Genomic DNA, 16,768 nt, shown 5'->3' on the forward strand with positions numbered 1-16,768 from the left:
ATTTTCTCTTTGAAAATATTTTAAAGTAATTTGGGTCTGCCTCTGGCACTAATTGGAATTCATAGTTCCCTGTAAGGCAGAGAGAAAGAGGTGATAGGCAGCTGTACTAATGGGCTTTACATCCTGCCGTGCAATTTCCATACTTTTTGATGCAGGTGTGAAATTCTAAATGCCTTAACTCTTTTCTTAAACCAAAGGGCTTTTTAGATCCAAAAATATAAACTTTATATATATACACCGTATAAGGACACAGTTAAGTGGGGAAGCAAATTCCAGAGAAGATGCTATATTTGTGATACTGAAAGTCCCTGGACAAATACAAGTGATGGATGGATGGAAGCTGTGTGTGAGGAGGTTGAAACGGTCCCTCTTGGGGGATAAGGCCAAGCGTCTAACAAAAAATAAGTAGTGGAAAATCCTTTTAAAAATTTCCTTGAATCAAAAGAGAACCGGGCCCCATCGCATCTATATGGCACCACTTTGACCCCACCCCACCCCATCGCAACTGCACAGCAATGAGGCTTCAAATCAGCAAGCCCTGCGATACACTCGCGATGTATTGCGCACTTCCTTACAGACTTGCTGTGCCCTTTTTTTTTTTGCCATTTTACTGAAATGCACAGCTGTGCAGTCCCGTGAGTATGGGGGCGTGAGACTTCAGTGGCTGTTCTGTATTTGAGGGGCTCTGCTGTGTCTTTCCATCCCTTTTAAGGTAAAAAGTGGGTGTTTTGTGCTGTTTCATTTCCACACCATCAGTTTGTAAGTTCCCCAGCCTGAGACTCTTACGATGGTTCGCACTCACAAGCGTGAGCACTCCATGCCTAGCTCTCACTCCAAAACGGTGGCCAGAGTGATGTTGCTCCTCCCACAAGACCCCCACCCCAGCCCTTGGGCAGTGAGTCCAAAAACAACCATTGCGAAGATACGAAGCTGCAAAAATGTGCGAAAGTGTGATTAAATAGATGAAAATGCCCCTCTGTGCCTCTGTAACTGTGCAGCTGGGAAGGGATGGGGAGTAAAGGGTCATCATAGAGTGAAACAGGCACTACGCATGCCTACAACACGCCCACTGCAAAATGCGAAGTTGGATTGGGGAAGGGACAGACCGCTCACAAGCGTGGGGAAACCTGTAGCAAACGAAAAACATCACAGCAAAACAACTCCTTGGAACTCCGCATTTTCCAGGCGAAAACCATGGATGGCTGCAAAGTTGCACCTGTGTCATCTATCACAAGGGACCTCAACTCATACCCGCCCCGGAGGTTAAGCTGGGTGTAGATGGGGCCTTGCTCATATAAGCGGGACTTCCATTACTCTCTACTAGAAAGGGGTAGCCCCCTTTCTGTGGAACTCCCTGCCTCTGTAGGTCTCAAACTGACATTAGGGATGGGGGAGAAATCCTCCATGGACCCCAATGAGGTTGATTCAAAAGAATCCTACCCCCCAGAGTCTGTGGAGGATCGGAAGACCTACCTCCGCCTCCTGGAGGCATCCTCATCGACTGGATCTTCCCTGCCAGCCGGCTCAGGAGCACCAGCAATATGGCCGCCATTGCCATAACACTGGCTGGGTGGATTGACTGCAGACGCAAATGACGTCCACTACGCCATTTGTGGCCGTAAAGGTCTTAGTTTAAGCTAAATGCAGCTATAAAGGGCTGCATTTAGCTTAAACTAAGACCTTTACAGCCACAAATGGCATAGTGGATGCCATTTGCATCCACAGTCAATCCTCCCAGCCAGCGATACGGCAATCAATGGCAGCCGTATTGCTGGCGCTCCGAGCCAGCCAGCTAGAATTCCAGGGGGGAGGGACAGATCGCCTCCCCCCCCTGCAGACACCCCCCCAGACCCGGAGGTAAGCGTTCCGCCCATCCCTAGGAACTGTATTGTTTCCAATGCCTCCTGAAAACATCTTTATTTCAGGAAAACTTTGACTGACTTGCCACGGTTTTTATTGGCATTCCATTTTTTAAAAAAATTAATATGGAGTTTTATTCTTTGTGTTTATCTTTTTTTGTTCACTGCTCTGGAATCTGTCTAGATGTGGAGCAGTATATAAATGTTGTAAATAAATAAAATAAAAAAAGAAATGAATACTGTAAATAAGGAAATCATGGAAAATCTCCATGATCGCAATGCAAACCTCTGCCAGAGTATTTCCTTTGATACAATACTGGAATATAATGCAGTTGCAATCTTTATTTTAATAAACGTTGACTTGGATCCTCAGATCAGTTAAGGAAGTCCAGAGAAGGAAAGTTTCTGGTCCCCTCCTTCACCCTGTAGCCACTTGCAGCCCTCTGAAAAGACTCCCCAGAAGTCGAGAGGTCCTGAATAATGTGGAATGGCCTGTTGGGGTTGCTGGGCGGGATGGGGGTGGAGGATGGGGAGGGAAACTCTACTTCCATGAATTCTTCAAGTGTGCAATTCTAGGCATGTCTACTCAGAAGTAAATCTTGGTTTTACTCAGTGGCGGCTGCTGGCTCCTGTTTCAGTGGCCCCTGAATCTACTCTGGGTTTCAGTCAGAATTGGTCAGAACTCTGAAGGAGCTATCCAAGGTGCTAAACCCTATCCCCAAATGGGCCCAGCACCTTGGATAGCTCCTTCAGAGTTCTGACTGAAACCCAGAATGGATTCATGGCCACACTGAAATAGGAGCTACCAACCTCCACTGGTTTTACTACCAATGTAGTGTGGTTTTACTGCTGATTAATTTTGTATTGTGTTGTTTTTTAATTGTTATATTTTGTTGTTGTTCTGATGGTAAATAAATAAATAAATAAATATTGCGTTTAATGGGACATATTCCCAATTTAAGTGTACATAGGATTGCAGCCTAAGTCAACTTGTCTTAGGATCCAAGCCTGATTTGGGGTGATTCCCCCCTCCCCCAGCAAACCATCCCATATTGTTCAGGCAGGTCCCAGTGCAGCCCTCCAGAGAGGCCTTTGGTTTGGAGGATTGCAGGGTGGAGAAGGTGACGGGAACGTTCTTTCAGTGAACTTCCTAAAGTTCAGTTATCTTAGGAACGAGGTCATTGTTTCTTACTTGCTAGGTTCATGTTTCTGCTGGAGATGAACCACTGAACCATATTAGGAAATGCCTCTCTTAACCATAAAGCATTATGAAAAAGGGGGTGATTATGAATGTTGTGTGAGCAGTTAGGAAAGTCATGCATTTGTGACGCAAACCTAGCAGTTGAAATTTGTTTATTATCTTCAGCAGGGAGGGGTAGCTTCGCAGGGAGGGGTGGCTTCATTTATTTACTCTGATTAAGATAACACTTTGCACAGAAGGAAGGCACAGATTGAGTTGTCCTCAGATGTCCAGAGTCAGTTATTATTTACAAACTCATAATCCCTGAGGAAGAATCCCCCCCACCATGTGATTCCTAAGGAAAACTTTGTCTCTCTTTCGTTCTGTAGGAGGGAGATGTTAAATGGCCCATTTACTCCAGGGAGAGAAAATCCTGCTGGTTTAATTTTATCTAATTGCAATCTTAAAGTATACAGACAGAATTGTTCTTGTAATGTTCCTCTGAAATGGCTTTGTTTTATTACTTTACCCATAAGGACTTAATTTACATAGGGGTGCCAAAGGTGATAGTCTCATCTCAGTGGGATAGATTCATGACGTGGCACAAGAATATGTAAACCTTGCCCCAAAATACAGAGGGGTGGAATTTATGGAAAATAGTCTTGGCTACCACTGTGCCTGGGCTTCCAAGCACAGCAGTGAGTCCAACAGTACTTCAGGTTTGTAAATCCGAGTACGTACGTGCCTGGTTAAATCTGAGTGATTGAGAAACTGAACTCCAGAAATGATGGATGCCTGTCTTTGTCAGCTTATATATAGAGGGACACTATGTGGTGCAGGTAAGGTTGGGGCCAAAGTCCAGGGCCCCACAGCTAAGGAGGCTGCCAAATGACACCCACAGAGTGGCAGGCAATGAGGGCAGCAGGAGTAAACTCCATTTATTCCTGCAGTCATTATGGTGCCATGTTTTAAGCAGTGGAGGCTGGTGGCTCCAATGTCAGAGGGGCAGTGAATCCACTCTGTGTTTCAGTCAGAACCATTCAGAACTCTAAAGGAGCTGCTCCTTTAGAGTTCTGACTGAAACCCAGAGTGGATTCACTGCTCCATTGACATCAGAGCCACCAGCCTCCACTGGTTTTAAGTGAGTTTAAAATGCAAAACTGCACATGCTCAGAGACTATATTTTTAAACCAGGATGGGCAAATGGTGTTGCTGTTGCTGTAGTGTTATAGGAATGTAGCAGCAGTTTTAAAGCATGGAATGCCAGTTGTGGGTGGTGGTGGGGGTGGTGGAGGAGGAAGAGAAATGTTTGTTGTGTGCCTCACATCTGAAGTAATACATATGGCCCTCTCAGGGGGGCCCTCAGAAGACCATTATGTTCAGGGTCTAAAACTATCTAGCTGCCCCACTGGGCACACTGGCCACCTTTATCATAAATCATAGAATCATAGAATAGTAGGGTCGGAAGGGGCCTACAAGACCATCAAGTCCAACCCCCTGCTCAATGCAGGAATCCAAGTCCGAGCATCCCTAACAGATGGCTGTCCAGCCTCGTCTTGAATGCCTCCAGTGTGGGAGAGCCCACTATCTCCCCAGGGAATTGGTTCCCTTGTCATATTGCTCTAACAGTCAGGAAGTTTTTCCTGATGTTCAGCCGGAATCTGGCTTCCTGTAACTTGAGCCCATTATTCCGTGTCCTGCACTCTGGACTGATCTAGAAGAGATCCTGGCTTTTCTCTCTATGACAACCTTTCAAGTACTTGAAGAGCACTATCATATCTCCCCTCAATCTTCTCTTCTCATGGCTACACATGCCCAGTTCTTTCAGTCTCTCCTCACAGGGCTTTGTTTCCAGTCCCCTGATCATCTTCATTGCCTTCCTCTGATCCCTCTCCAGTTTGTCTGCATCCTTCTTAAAATATGGTGCCCAGAACTGGACACAGTACTCCAGATGAGGCCTAACCAGTGCTGAGTAGAGGGGAACTAGTACTTCATGTGATTTAGAAGCCATGCTTGTATTTATGCAGCCCAAAATAGCATTGGCCTTTTCTGCAGCCACATCACATTGTTGGCTCATATTCAGCTTGTGATCGACAACAATTCCTAGATCCTTCTTACTTGTAGTATTGTTGAGCCAAGTATTGTCCATCTTGTAACTGTGCATTTGGTTTCTTTTTTCTAGGTGCAGAACTTTGCATTTATCCCTATTAAATTTCATTCTGTTGTTTTCAGCCCAGTGCTCCAGTCTATCAAGATCACTTTGAATTTTGTTTCTGTCTTCCAGGGTATTAGCTATCCCACCCAATTTCGTGTCATCTACAAATCTGATAAGTGTTCACTGCACCTCCTCATCCAAGTCCTTAATAAATTAGTTCAGCCTGAATTCAATTTCAGCCTGTTAGCCTGTATCCTGACCCTTAACCTGACCAATCGCCATCAGGATCACATCTTGCAAGTCTACGAAGAGAGGTGGGACTTCCATTAAATCAAAGAACAAACCAATAGACAATAGTTAGAAAACCTAGGACAGCAGTGCAGAACCTAAGCCCCAGGGACCAAATCCAACCTCCCTGGGGTCCCAATCTAGCCCTATGGGGTTCTCCAGGAGGCTCCTCCCCTTTCCCCCAACCATTGATGATTTGGTGGGTTCTCAGATTTTATGCAGTTTTTCCTCTTTCCTAAGGCTTAATTTCAGTTTCCTCTTTCAGTACTTACTGAAGTACTTTGGCCACATAATGAGAAGACAGGATACCCTGGAGAAGATGCTGATGCTAGGGAAAGTGGAAGGCAAAAGGAAGAGGGGCCGACCAAGGGCAAGGTGGATGGATGATATTCTGGAGGTGACGGACTCAACCTTGGGGGAGCTGGGGGTGGCGACGGCCGACAGGAAGCTCTGGCGTGGGCTGGTCCATGAAGTCACGAGGAGTCAGAAGCGACTGACCGAATAAACAACAAAAGGCTTAGTTACTGGCAGGAAGAGTTTTAAGCTAAGATATGCTGACATTTTTTGCCTTCAGCTCCACCCCCTTTGCCTTTATCTCCACCCCTTTGCCCCCTCCCACCACTGGAAAGCAGCCCCCCAAAGCTTATCCGAAATGGATTTTGGCACTTGGGCTAAAAGGGGTTCAATACTCCTGCCCTAGGAAAATTCTGAATATATCTGAAGACATATATTCCTTTTCTGATATTTGATGGTTTATCTCTTGTACGATTCTGAATTTAAAATGTCTATCTGATATCTTCATAGTATTGAGAAATGAATGGTGCCTAGGAAATGAACGGAAAAATGCCAAGTTCTGCACTAAGGAAAAAGAAACCAAATGCACATTTACAAGATGGATGATACTTGGCTCAACAACACTACAAGCGAGAAGGATCTAGGAATTGTTGACGATCACAAGCTGCATATCAGCCAACAATGTGATGTGGCTGCAGAAAAGGCAAATGCTATTTGGGGTTGCATTGATAGAAGTATGGCTTCCAAATCATGTGAAGTACTAGTGCCTGCCAGGCCACAGGATGCAAACAAGGTGTTCATGTGTCATGGCAGGGTTGGGAGACCACCTGTTGTCCCTTGAGCAGCAGCTCTCTCTTGAAAGAAGAAGGATTAATTAAAAAAGAGATTGAGGCTGTAATCCCAAATCCCATGCAGACTTTCCATTGTTGTTGTTGTTCAGTCATTCAGTCGTGTCCGACCCTTCGTGACCCCATGGACCATAGCACGCCAGGCCTTCCTGTCCTCCGCTCTCTCCCAGAGTGTGCTCAAGTCCATATTCATTGCATCGGTGATGCTATCTAGCCATCTCATCCTCTGCTATCCCCTTCTCCTTTTGCCTTCAATCTTTCCCAGCATCAGGGTCTTTTCCAGGGAGTTTTCTCTTCGCATTAGGTGGCCAAAATATTTGAGATTCAGCTTCAGGATCTGTCCTTCCAATGAGCACTCAGGGTTGATTTCCTTTAGGATGGACTGATTTGACCTCCTTGCAGTCCAGCGGACTCGTAAGAGTCTTCTCCAGCACCACAGTTCGAAAGCATCGATTCTTTGGCGCTCAGCCTTCATAGTCCAGGTCTCACAGCCATACGTTGCTACTGGGAAAACCATAGCTTTGATTATACGAACCATTGTCGGCAAGGTGACGTCTCTGCTTCTTACTATTCTGTTTAGGTTTGCCATAGCTTTCCTCCCAAGGAGCAAGCGTCTTTTAATTTCATGGCTACAGTCACCGTCTGCGGTGATCTTGGAGCCCAAGAAAATAAAATCTGTCACTGCTTCCATTTCTTCCCCTTCTATATGCCAGGAAGTGATGGGGCCAGATGCCATGATCTTCATTTTTTTAATGTTGAGTTTCAAACCAGCGTTTGCACTCTCCACTTTCACCCTCAACAAGAGGCTCTTTAGATCCTCTTCGCTTTCTGCCATTAGGGTGGTATCGTCTGCATATCTGAGGTTGTTGATAATTCTCCCAGCAATCTTAATTCCGACCTGTGATTCATCCAACCCGGCGTTTCTCATGATGTACTCTGCATATAAATTAAATAAGCAAGGTGACAATATGCAGCCTTGTCGTACTCCTTTCCCAGTTTTGAACCAATCAGTTGTTCCATGTCCGGTTCTTACTGTTGCGTCTTGACCCTTGTACAGGTTTCTCAGGAGACAGGTAAGGTGGTCTGGTACTCCCATCTCTTTCAGAATTTGCCACAGTTTGTTGTGATCCACACAATCAAAGGCTTTAGTGTAGTCAATGAAGCAGAAATAGATGTTTTTCTGGAATTCTCTTGCTTTCTCCATGATCCAGCAAATGTTAGCGATTTGATCTCTAGTTCCTCTGCCTCTTCAAAACCCCGCTTGTACTTCCGGTAGTTCTCAGTTCACATACTGCTGAAGCCTAGCTTTTAGGATTTTGAGCATAACCTTGCTGGCATGTGAAATGAGCGCAATTGTACGGTAGTTTGAACATTCTTTGGCATTGCCCTTCTTTGGAATTGGAATGTAAACTGACCTTTTCCAGTCCTGTCGCTATTGTTGAGTATTCCAAATTTGTTGGTATATTGAGTGCAGCACTTTAACAGCATCATCTTTTAGGATCTAAAATAGCTCAGCTGGAATACTGTCATCTCCGCTAGCTTTGTTGTTAGTAGTGCTTTCTAAGGCCCACTTGACTTCACTTTCTAGGATGTCCAGCTCAAGTTCAGTGACCGCACTATCAGGGCTATCAGGGACATTCAGATCTTTCCTGTATAGTTCTTCTGTGTATTCTTTCCACCTCTTCTTAATCTCATCTGCTTCTGTTAGGTCCCTGACTTCTTTGCCCTTTAGCATGCCCATCTTTGCACAAAACATTCCCTTGAGATCTCCGATTTTCTGGAAAAGATCTCTAGTCTTTCCCTTGCTGGTTTTTCAGATTTGGAGGACAAAATATTTCTGTTTATCAGATCTTTTTATTAATATGCCATACAACTGGCAGTATCCAGTACTGCACCTGCACTCCTGCTCTGTCTGTTGCACCAGTGGGACCCACTGCTAGTGCAACGGGAACCTAGCGTTTCCTAAAACAACCTGGAAACAAGTGGAAAAGCTTATTTCCAGAATGGGGCAGGTCAGCAGAGGCCCCTTCAATGACCTGCCCCATTCTGCAAATGAGTGTTTGGGCCCATTTCTGTTTGCTTCAGGATCCACCAGCTTCCCATTGCGCAAATGGTGGGTCTCACTGGCCATGGGCAGCGTTAGATACTGTCCAATGTTTATTCATATGAAAGTGGGAGGGAAATTGTTTAGTTAGATTTGAGTGAAATAAGAACACAGTGCATAGTTAAACTATGGAACTCGCTACCACAGGATGTAGTGATGGCCACCAATTTGGATGGCTTTAAAAGGGGGTTGGACAAATTCCTGGAGGAAAAGGCTATCAATGGCTACTAGTCCTGATGCTACATGCTACCTCCAGTACCAGAGGCAGTGAGCTTAAGTGCACCAGTTGCTGGGGAACATGGGTGGGAGGGTGCTGTTGCGCTCATACTCTGCTTGTGGGGTCCTGGTCGACAGCTGGTTGGCCACTGTGTGAACAGAATGCTGGACTGGATGGACCTTTGGTCTGATCCAGCAGGGCTCTTCTTACGTTCTTAAGAAAATGCCCTTTTAAAAACACACTCAGGATTGTCTTAAGGGACAATTCTGATCCCATGGTGGTATACAGCAAGCTGCACAATGTGAATTCTGATGAAATTACATATAAAGAAAATAGGTGGGAGATCAAATTCTCAGGGAGACTTTAATCCGCTCTGCCAATTAATCTGTGAAGCCCAGTAAAATAAAAGGTACAAAAAGCGATAGCACGCTATTAGGTTGTTAGATATTATTGTTGAAGTTTTAACATTAGGCTGACAATCAAAATGCTATTCTCCAATTAACTGTCCTACTTTGCACAAATTGCTGTAATTACGTAATTAGCAAATTAAATATTAGTGTCTTGGCACTAGTGGTATTTTGAAAAAGTTTAGTAAAGATACATTTTCTTGACAGAACAACACAGGAAAAAGTAGTCTTCTAAGTACTCTTAAACTATTATTATTATTATTATTATTATTATTACTATTATTATTACTACATTTATAACACACCTTTTTTCCTCTTGCAAGGGACTCAAGGCGGCTTACATGATCCTCCTCTCCATTTTGTCCTCACAACAACTCTGTGAGGTTGTTACAGGCTGAGAGTCTGTGACTTGTCCAAAGTCACCCAGTAAATTTCATGTCCAAGTGGGGACTAGAGCCCACATCTCCCAAGGCCCAGACCAGCACTCTAACCACTACACCACACTGGCTCTCTTCTTAAACACATTGATCTTATATACATTGTTCTCAAATACATCGATCTCAAATGCATTGATTTTGTCAATTATTGGAAGTGATACACATTTTAAATTGAATGGATTAATCACAATTACTTGTGTTTAGGGTGCAATCCTACCAGGATGGCTGTGAGCCTCCGAACTTGGAGGCTTACACCCATCCAATGCAGAGTGGGAGGAGAGGCAGAGCACGCTCCTCTTTCCCAGGACCAACAGCTGACGGAGATTCCTCCCACCAGCATTCCTAGTTTAGTTAGCAGTCCAGGGAGTAACCAAGCACAGATAGCAGACTTGGTGGATGCGCAACGCAGACGCAGAGAGCGGCGCCAGATGGAGGGCGCGGAAAGGAGGCGAAGTGCCAGGTTGGCGCGCAAACAACGGCTGCGCCCAGAGGCTCCAAGGGAAAAGGGGAGGGACTCTCCCTAGTCCTTAAGTTCAGGGGTCTGCCAGTAATTCCCTTTCAAACGGGGACCAACTGTTCCAACTTAGGGCATGGGTACTGTGCTGCTCAGATCTAGTTGCAATTGGTATAGTTGTTAAGTTGTAAAAGAAGAATAAAGCTTTGAAAGGAATTCCTTTGTCTGTGTCTGGACTTGGCTACTGGTTTAGACAGAGAGAGACCTCCAAGGAGCCCTTGACATCCACCAAGTACAGCACTGGCATTGCTAATACTGCAGCTGGAACAACTGAGGGTCTTCTTTAAATGTCAGTCTGGCCACGTGAAATGCCAGAAATTTTTCTTACGTGCTTGACTTCATGTTTAGACCAGGCCTGATAGTGCTGTCTTTGGAAGATACTCCTTGGCAGCATTTTGCCAGCCACTTGTTCTTGCATAAACGGATGTTTGGATCTGGGCCCTGGACTGCAACCAAAGGACGTTGTTCAAAATGTGGCATAAAATGTACTTTTAATACATGTACTTTTAATAAAAAATGGGACCTTTGGGGGAAATATTTTGCAGTTACTGTTCGACTCTTGGCCCAATGGTTTGATTGCGGATATTCTTCCCATTATTTCCTGTAGGCAAAGGAGATGTTTTTGGTGATGTCTTCTGGAAAGAGACTACTCTTGCCCAGTCTTGTGCTAACGTAAGGGCTTTGACTTACTGTGACCTTCATGTGATTAAAAGGGATGCCTTACAGAAAGTACTGGAGTTCTACACAGCCTTTTCACATTCTTTCTCCAGGAACCTCATCTTGACCTACAACTTGCGGAAAAGGGTAAGATATTGTATGCTTAATCAAGGAATATATGTAAAGGTGGGCCTCTGTCAGCTATCTTCCATGTTATTTATTCCTGAATATATTCTGAACCACCCTTCTGGGGAATCCACTTTGGGGATTTTAATCTGATCATGTGGACGTGCAACAATCAATGCTGATAGACAGCTCACCACTGGCATAGAATCTACACTACCAGCCTATATGGATTTTGCACAAGTTTACCAGAGAATTCTCAGTATTCTTGTAAAATTACAATTCCCAGGATGAACTGGTATAAAATCACCCTGGACTCAATTCTGATGAAGGGTGTTTTTTTAAAAAAATGAATGAATGAATGAATGAATGAATGAATGAAATAAAAATAAAATCAATATATGGAGATATGCCAATGGTTCTTAGGGAACCCTGAGAATGGTAGTTCTGCTAGGAGATGTTGAATGGAGAATTCTCAGCATGCTCACCAAACTACAATTCCCAGGACATAGATCCCTCAGCCCTCTTCATAGAACCATAGTTCCTAGGTTTTCCTAGCAAGAAGGAATGAAATCAATAAAATCTGTAATGCGAATTGTTTCTGCTTTTTCAAAAACCCAACCTCTTTGCTGTCCAACAAATATGTCTCAAGGTGTCATCTACCCCTTTCAAAACTGTTTTTGTACATGCTCAGAAAAGCTGTAAGGACAGATATCTGTGCATATAATTAGTATATTCTGTCCCAACCACAAAATTAATGTAACACCAAGAATAATCCACAGTTGGAGAAGGAGGAAAAGTCTGTGTATGACAAACAAACCAACAAGCAGTAGCACTACAGGGAGTATTTATTTATTTATTTATTTCATTTCTATACCACCCAATAGCTGAAGCTCTCTGGGCGGTTCACAAAAATTAAAACCAAACAACACACAATAAAACAATTTAATATATATAGAACATTAAAACCACAATATAACAATACAACCACAATAAAACCTAGCAGCAGTGCAGGAGTTTAAAATACAGATTTAAAACAGCAAAGATAAAAATTTAGAAAGCTAAAATGCTAAAAGTATTTATAGTTAAAGAAGTATAGTTTCTTTATACTTAAAGAAGGAGTATAGTTAAAGAATTACAATGAGAGGCTTTCATGCAAGCATGTGCTAACATAAAACTGTTTTCTAAAGTGAAGTGTTACTTTCTTATGAGTTTGTAAGATAAAAGTAAGGCATATTGTAAAAAAAAAAAAAACACAATTGTGGACGTAATGCGGATACATTCTTAGGTATGCCATAGAGCAGAAGTGTTGAACCTCTTTCAGCCGGAGGGCTGAATTTCAGAGAAACTCCCAGAAGCTGCATTCTAGTGGTGGGTGGGGCTAAAGGAAAAGGGGCAGGGCCAAATCACAAAAAATAACGACATATTTTAGCTTAAGGCGCTAATCCTATGGCTGCTAGAGAGCAGCTAGATGGCCATAAGATTGTTCGGTTACCGGGAGCAGCCTTCCTGCCCCCGCCTGCACCCCCGCGTAGGTGGTGCAGATCATCCCTGGGCTCAATGCTCAAATCAGCAGCATGGAATGGAGCAAGAAGGGCATTCCCAGGGGCAGGGAGGGGCAGGGAGTGCGGAAGTGCTGGTATGACGCTTCCGATGCATCATCCGGCCTCCCCACCCCACACTCCAATGTCCTGTGGCTAGAAATTGGCCATCTAGCCACAAATGCTGGGTGGCTGGAGCTTGGAGGAGAGGATCCACTCCATCCTCTTCCCACTGTGCACTGGATAGGCGGTTGCCTCTGAGTTGGGAAGCAGCCACCTCCCCACATAGGATTGCTCCCTCAAGGTCTTACTGCCAGTAACTGCGCCTTAGAAGAGGCATCTCAGCCTTTTAGAATGTGGGAGAAACCATACAAAAGCCAGGGAACTACCCAAGAATTGGTGATGGGGAGAAGGGGTGAGGTCAGGGGAAGGGGCATGGCCAACCGAGGAACCCCAGAGGGCCAGATTGGGAATGAGATGGGCTGGATTTGACCTGTGGTCCTGAGGCTCTGCACCCCTGCCATAGAGAATAACAAAAGAGGGCCCGTTCTTAGGAGCAGAATGGCCGTTTGCCTATTCTTTTTGCTATGTTGGGCTCATCTGAGCCATTCTATACTGCCTAGAAAAAGGTGTCTGTTCTACAATATGGCTAGCCATTAGGGTTGTGTGGGCAGTTGGCATATGCATTTGTACACCTGAAGGGAAATACAACTGGGTTTTCCGCCAGCCTCCTTCACCAGGTAGGAGGTGCTGAAGGTGATCTAAGTTCCAGATATCTCTGAAGTCCAAAAGCTTCTTTGTCTGTAACTTGTCAATAGCTTCAGAGATTCAGATCCATGCATCATTCTAGTTACTATGTGGCCAACAGTATGACCGTGTTAATACCAGAAGCTGCCTGTTATGAAAATGGGAATAACCTTCTGCTCTGTACTGTTTCTGACACTGGAGAGACCAAAATTTCTGACACTGGAGAGACCAAAAAGAAATGAGATCACCCCTGGACAGGTTTCCATAATCAAGATGCAGACGTTGTGTGTGTGTGTGTGTGTGTGTGTGTTAATCTCAGGACTACCCTTAGAATATATCGCCACCTTCCACTAACATAAAGAAGGAAATACAGAAGTTTTTAGAATATATATCTTGCTACAATTCTTGGGTTATTCATAGGTCATTACATATATCCATGGAACTCTGAACTCCATGCACTAGGGATAACAATTTCTTGACATGGTTGTTTGTCCTAATGTGAAAAAAAGGGGATCCTAGAGCCTCTGACCTTTTGGAAGCTTATTGACTCTCAACTTCAGCCACTGACTCACTCTTAGAATGTGTAAATAAAGAGAGGTTCAGTGGTTTTTATTCCAAGGTAATCTGTCTGCGTCCGTATGATTTCTCCATTTGCATAGTGGCAAAAAACAGAATATTGCTTAAAGGTGAGAAACGCCAGGAAGCTCTAGAATATGTTTCACGGCTGCTTCTTGGTGGATTGTTCGTTGTTGTTTTGTTTTTGTGCTGGGATGTAAATATCTGAATACAAAATGCATCTCTCTCATCAAGATGAAGCATGTATGAGAGTATTTTTGCACAACATTCCATATAAAAACAGACATAGGAAGTAAAGCTGAATCAAAAGGAGAGTTCTTTTAATGGACATTTTTGGAAGCATTCAAACATGCTCCCATTGCTGTGATTTGGAGGGTGATTCTATCAAAAGGGAGCAAAAGGGCTCACTTCATCAGATGAGGTCATGGATCCTGGAATGGTTTCATTGCTGGGACCATCCATGTGACTGATCCAGGCAGCGTTGCCCTCATTCTCAATTGGATTTGTTTTGCCTTTGTGACATCATCATCACAGCCATATTTGATAGCTATGTAGTGTAATGATCACATCCTGTTCACTATATGATCTCCCTGATTGTCTGGGATTGCCCAGGTCACTAATCAAGAAAGACATTGACACAGTGATGAGAAGGAATAAAGCCACTGAAGCAGCAGCAGGGAACAGAAACAATAGCAGTTAACACGATCAAAAATGGTGAGCATTCTTACAATTTAAGGTTTGGGGAAAATAATTTGCACCCAACACCCCCCTCCCCAGCAGTACTTTTGTCTCGAAAATGGAAATAGGTAAACTTTCAGCATGAACCTAGTGAGCGCTTCATACACGTATGTGCCCTTCATATGTGAATGGTGATACTCAATTGGCAATGTGCGTGCACGCTTTAGAATTTGGATGTCCACTAACCTAAGCACAGAAAGTCTCAAGACAGAGAGTCTAGATTGTGCAAGAAGTGATATCGTTGTATTCTGCTAATAATCTCATAAATGGAAAAACTTTCAAGCTGTGTGGCTTTGCTTTAGGTATGCTTTATTTCTGACAAAACAGTATGGGGTGTTTTCCATGGTGATATTGTTAAAGCAATGTTGAATCTATGTCTTCAGATATAAGAAGGATAGTAAAAAACCATGACATCTGATAAAAACCAGAAAAGGCTTTACGAGAGTATGACTTTGCAACTATAATTAGCAGCGTGCAATGAGCATGACCTATTTTGTCAAAACATTTCCTTATTATAGCTTCCAGTATAGCATGGAATTCCTTTGCCTAATTAATTAACCTGTTTGTTTGTAAGTTTTGACTGTGACGAATGGAAATCATCACAGCATAATGTACCGTTTCCTTTACACCTGCCAGTGGGAAAAAACCCTACAGCTTTAACAGAAATTAAGTTGGCACTAAGCAGAGTTAACCGTTTCATAATTCCCTGTTGAAAGACTATTCTTCTCACCTAAGTTTGGGCACCTGATTTTTGCTGGCTCCCCCCATAACTACTGCAACCTTCCACAACATCCTCCATACTGTTCTAGAGGGTTCCCCAATGTTCAGGAGTAGCTTTTTCAGGGGATGCAATGGAGAGGGATGATTATCAAACACCAGATATCCTAGCTGTCATGAATGGAAGCACTTTCCACTTGTGCAAAATTACGATTGAATTCAACTTTTGTGTGGGAACATATGCAAAATATGGCAATCAACATAAATTATGCAGATTACTACTTTTTTCTTTTGTGTAAAATGTAAATAAATAGTATTTACTTGCATTAGCCAAAGGCTGTGGCAACAAGTTACAAAAAAGGAAAAGGAAAAGAGGAACAGGTGGGTTGGATGCTGTTTTGATTCAGTTATTGTTGTGTTTTTAATTATGTGTTAATGCATTTGTTTTATTAGTCTTTTAATCTAGTTTTATTTATGATTGTAAGCTGCCTTGAGTGTCATTTTTCTTGGTAGAAAGGTGGGGTACAAATCAAATCAATCAATCATTACAGTCTACAAACGAATTGATGTGAGCACCAATGTTTAATTTTTTTTTTTTTAAGGATCATACTAAAACAGTTATAAAGTGCCAGTGACAGAACTGTTGTTCTCACGTATGGCTTGGTGGGGGAATTCTGGGTGTTGTAGGATGTTTTTGTATCTAACCTTGCATAGAATTGTGCCCTAAAGACCTTTTGTGTACTCTGTTCTCAGTATTCAAATTGTCAACTGTTATTATTTGTTCTAGTAAGTGCTGGGAGAATGGAATTAGGAAAACGGCATGTAGATTTGGGACGGGGGTCCATAAAATACGATCACTGCAGAAGGAATAAGGAACTACTGTATGTAAAGCGCAGAGGAATATTCAGACTATATTCTACATTTGGCTCAGTCCCACATATGTGTAGACAACACATACACCTAAAAAGAAAATACCCTCTCTTCGATGTGGATCTTTTAAAAAGTAAATAGTGGACAGAGCAATCCAAAGTGCCGGGGGGGGGGGGAGTGAAGTCTTGGATCTATATTTGTAATTTGTCTCTCCTATTGAAACCAGTTGTGGGGAGGGGGACTTAACCATGCCACCTCCAGACTGGCATAATTGATGCACCTGATCCTGAAGCTTTACAGGGGAACAAAGGGATATTGTATCCATCAGATCCAAGATCACCTCAAACAAGCCTCCGGAACACCCTGTTTCAAGACCTACCACTGGCAAGAACATTACTGGTGGTAGATCTATGCCCATGAATTTTCCACCGGCATGCCAGGGATCCCAGCATCGATGGTGTCTCCATCTCCCCAGTGGAAGAGAGGCACTTTTAGG

At 43.5% G+C, this 16,768-nt stretch overlaps 1 protein-coding gene across 1 annotated transcript in view; it reads left to right on the forward strand.

The window, feature by feature from the left end:
- Positions 1-16,768, forward strand: part of KCNH1 (potassium voltage-gated channel subfamily H member 1) — a 351,345-nt gene that overhangs the window by 169,088 nt on the left and 165,489 nt on the right. Inside the window, exon 10 of the mRNA XM_084832718.1 lies at positions 10,911-11,107. Coding sequence (XP_084688844.1) covers positions 10,911-11,107 — 197 coding nt within the window. The remainder of the gene's footprint in view (positions 1-10,910; positions 11,108-16,768) is intronic.

Source organism: Heloderma suspectum, chromosome 1 (genome assembly GCF_057233095.1).
Source record: "Heloderma suspectum isolate Gila_16-S chromosome 1, 16-S_ref, whole genome shotgun sequence".
Taxonomy (NCBI): Eukaryota; Metazoa; Chordata; class Lepidosauria; order Squamata; family Helodermatidae; genus Heloderma; species Heloderma suspectum.